Genomic DNA, 2,500 nt, shown 5'->3' on the forward strand with positions numbered 1-2,500 from the left:
AATATTCCGTTCCAGTTTAGGTTTGGGAACGTACGCTGGCTGACTGGAAGATGCCTGATTTGGCGGCACGTCATACAAGAACACACGACTGTTCACTTGAGGTGTGACGCAGCTGCCATCCACGTGTCGTACTTGTCCACCGCCACAAACCCCGGCGTTAAAGGATGGCCCGGAGGGCGTTGGTAGATTGTACCCCTGTGGGGCAGCGGATGCGGTAGCTACCAGTGCCAAGACCTTCGAGAAAAAAGAGATAAATCTTAATGGAAAAAAATAATAATAATAAAATAATAATAAATGCATGATAGAACATACTTCATAACAACATGAGACTGTATTACTCACCAGGAGCTTCATGTTGGTTGTGTATGACTTCCGAAGAAGTGACGCCCTATATATATATACTGACTGGTATTGCTTCTAGGCGATGTCTTTCCTTTCACCTTTAATGCACAAATCATTGTTGAAACCAATACACGAAAAGAGAAATGATATTTCTCACAGGTTTTGCTGCAAAAATGTATGTGCAAATATATACATGTATGTATACATTTGTAGAAATAAGTAAATACATATATTTAAATAGATAAGCAATATAAATATATACATATATGTGTGTGTCTGCATGTATGTATATATTCACACATACACATTATATATGTATATATATATATATATATATATATATATATATATATATATATATATATATATATATATGTATATATATATATATATATATGTGTGTGTGTATATATATATATATACAAATGTATATGTATATATATATAAATATATATATATATATATATATATATATATATATATATATATATATATATATATATATATATATATATATATATATATATATATATATATATATAGTTGCGTGTGTGTATGTACATGTGTGCATTAACACATACACATATGTAAATATATATATATATATATATATATATATATATATATATATATATATATATATATATATATATATATTATATATATATATATATATATATATATATATATATATATATATATATATATATATATATATATATATATATATATATATATATATATATATATATATATATCTGATAGGTTACATGCGGCAGATAATTTTAGATAATCAGACATTTATTACAAATAGAAATTCTCTGGTGACCTATTTCCACTGTGTAAACTAGTAACAGCTTTCTTCTGAGAAATTAAAGGCTTATGTGGGAGCAAAGGATTTATCTCACTGGAATATTTTTCCACTATTTTTTTAGAATAAGCAATCAGTTCTCGTCACTTAACGTGGACTTTCTGTCTTACGGGATCGCGTTCCTCGGTAATTAACAACAAAAATGTAGAGTCGAATGGGTCTCTTGTTTTTGTTTATTTATGAAAAATAATTCTGCCATTTTTTTTTTTTTTTTTTTTTTAGATTTATGGTTTTAAATGACTCGAGTCCTTTAAGTGAAAGGGTGCTAATTCATACTATCTTTAAAAACCAGGTGCGTTTTTGCGCAGACTGTAAAAAAGAAGAAGAAAAAAGAGTGGAAAACATGTGCCAGTCCATTTATGTAATCCTTTGAGACAGACGTTTCTATCCTGTGGCACATTGGATGAATAGAACTAGCTCAAGCAAGGCACCAAGTCTTAACTTTGAAAGACGCGAATGTCTCAAAAGGTCTTTTTCAAAGGCAGATTTTTCATTTAATTATTAATTATTTCAGTATAATTAATTTATTTTAGCATATAATATTAATATGTTAATTTCTCATTTAAGTATATTCGCGCTCCTGAAATCCTGTGAGAGAAAAAAGACTCATTGTTGATTATTGCTTGGCCCCTCTGGTTTGAAGGCATTTTCATACTTACCCTCAGTACATCATGATCAAATCTCTAACCCAGCCTCTGCGAAATCTCTCTTACAGTGTTTCTCTCAATCTGGATAATGTGGTCTGCACTGTGTATTGCGCATGAACCAGTTTTTGAATGGTGAATGCGTCGATCACCTGGCGGGCGATTGGTTCTCTTGCCATGATTTCTTTTCATGGGACATCCTATCATGAGATTTGCTTCGTCTTGCTTCAAGAAAATGAAGGCACTGCGAGCCGTTGCTCTACATAATGTCTTAACTAGTATAGAAATGTATACAGGCGGAAGGTACAATGTGTGATTATAAATATCCAGAAACAAAACATTAGCACATGAAGTAGCCGTAAAAGGATCCCAGATCATCTTTACTGTGTGTGATTGTCTTGGAATTCTGTTTATGCAGTGTTCTTTTCATAATAATTTTAACCGTAATTCGATTTGACTGTTATATGCATAGTTACTGGAAAAGACATTGATATAAATATAGTCATATATTCTAAACATTTTATTTTTTAGTGTTAGTGTAAATGAATGTTGATACAGATACTAAAATGCATATCATTTATGGAGTGTCTTCCTTTTCCTGTTTCTGATTCTACTTTGAATCATTGCATATATATATCTTGGT

At 30.4% G+C, this 2,500-nt stretch overlaps 2 protein-coding genes across 2 annotated transcripts in view; one reads left to right on the plus strand and one right to left on the minus strand.

Moving 5' to 3' along the window:
* The window catches only part of LOC138865858 (uncharacterized), a 2,597-nt gene extending 561 nt beyond the window's left edge, over positions 1-2,036 (minus strand). Inside the window, exons 1-3 of the mRNA XM_070137200.1 lie at positions 1,927-2,036; positions 1,172-1,206; positions 1-218 (exon numbers count right to left, since the gene is read on the minus strand). The exon at positions 1-218 is cut by the window's left edge and continues 561 nt beyond it. Of these exons, the coding sequence (XP_069993301.1) occupies positions 1-218; positions 1,172-1,206; positions 1,927-2,036 (363 nt within the window). The remainder of the gene's footprint in view (positions 219-1,171; positions 1,207-1,926) is intronic.
* Positions 1-2,500, plus strand: part of LOC113816743 (uncharacterized) — a 162,201-nt gene that overhangs the window by 36,156 nt on the left and 123,545 nt on the right. The gene's annotated exons all lie outside the window — the stretch shown is intronic.

Source organism: Penaeus vannamei, chromosome 22, assembly GCF_042767895.1.
Source record: "Penaeus vannamei isolate JL-2024 chromosome 22, ASM4276789v1, whole genome shotgun sequence".
NCBI lineage: Eukaryota > Metazoa > Arthropoda > Malacostraca > Decapoda > Penaeidae > Penaeus > Penaeus vannamei.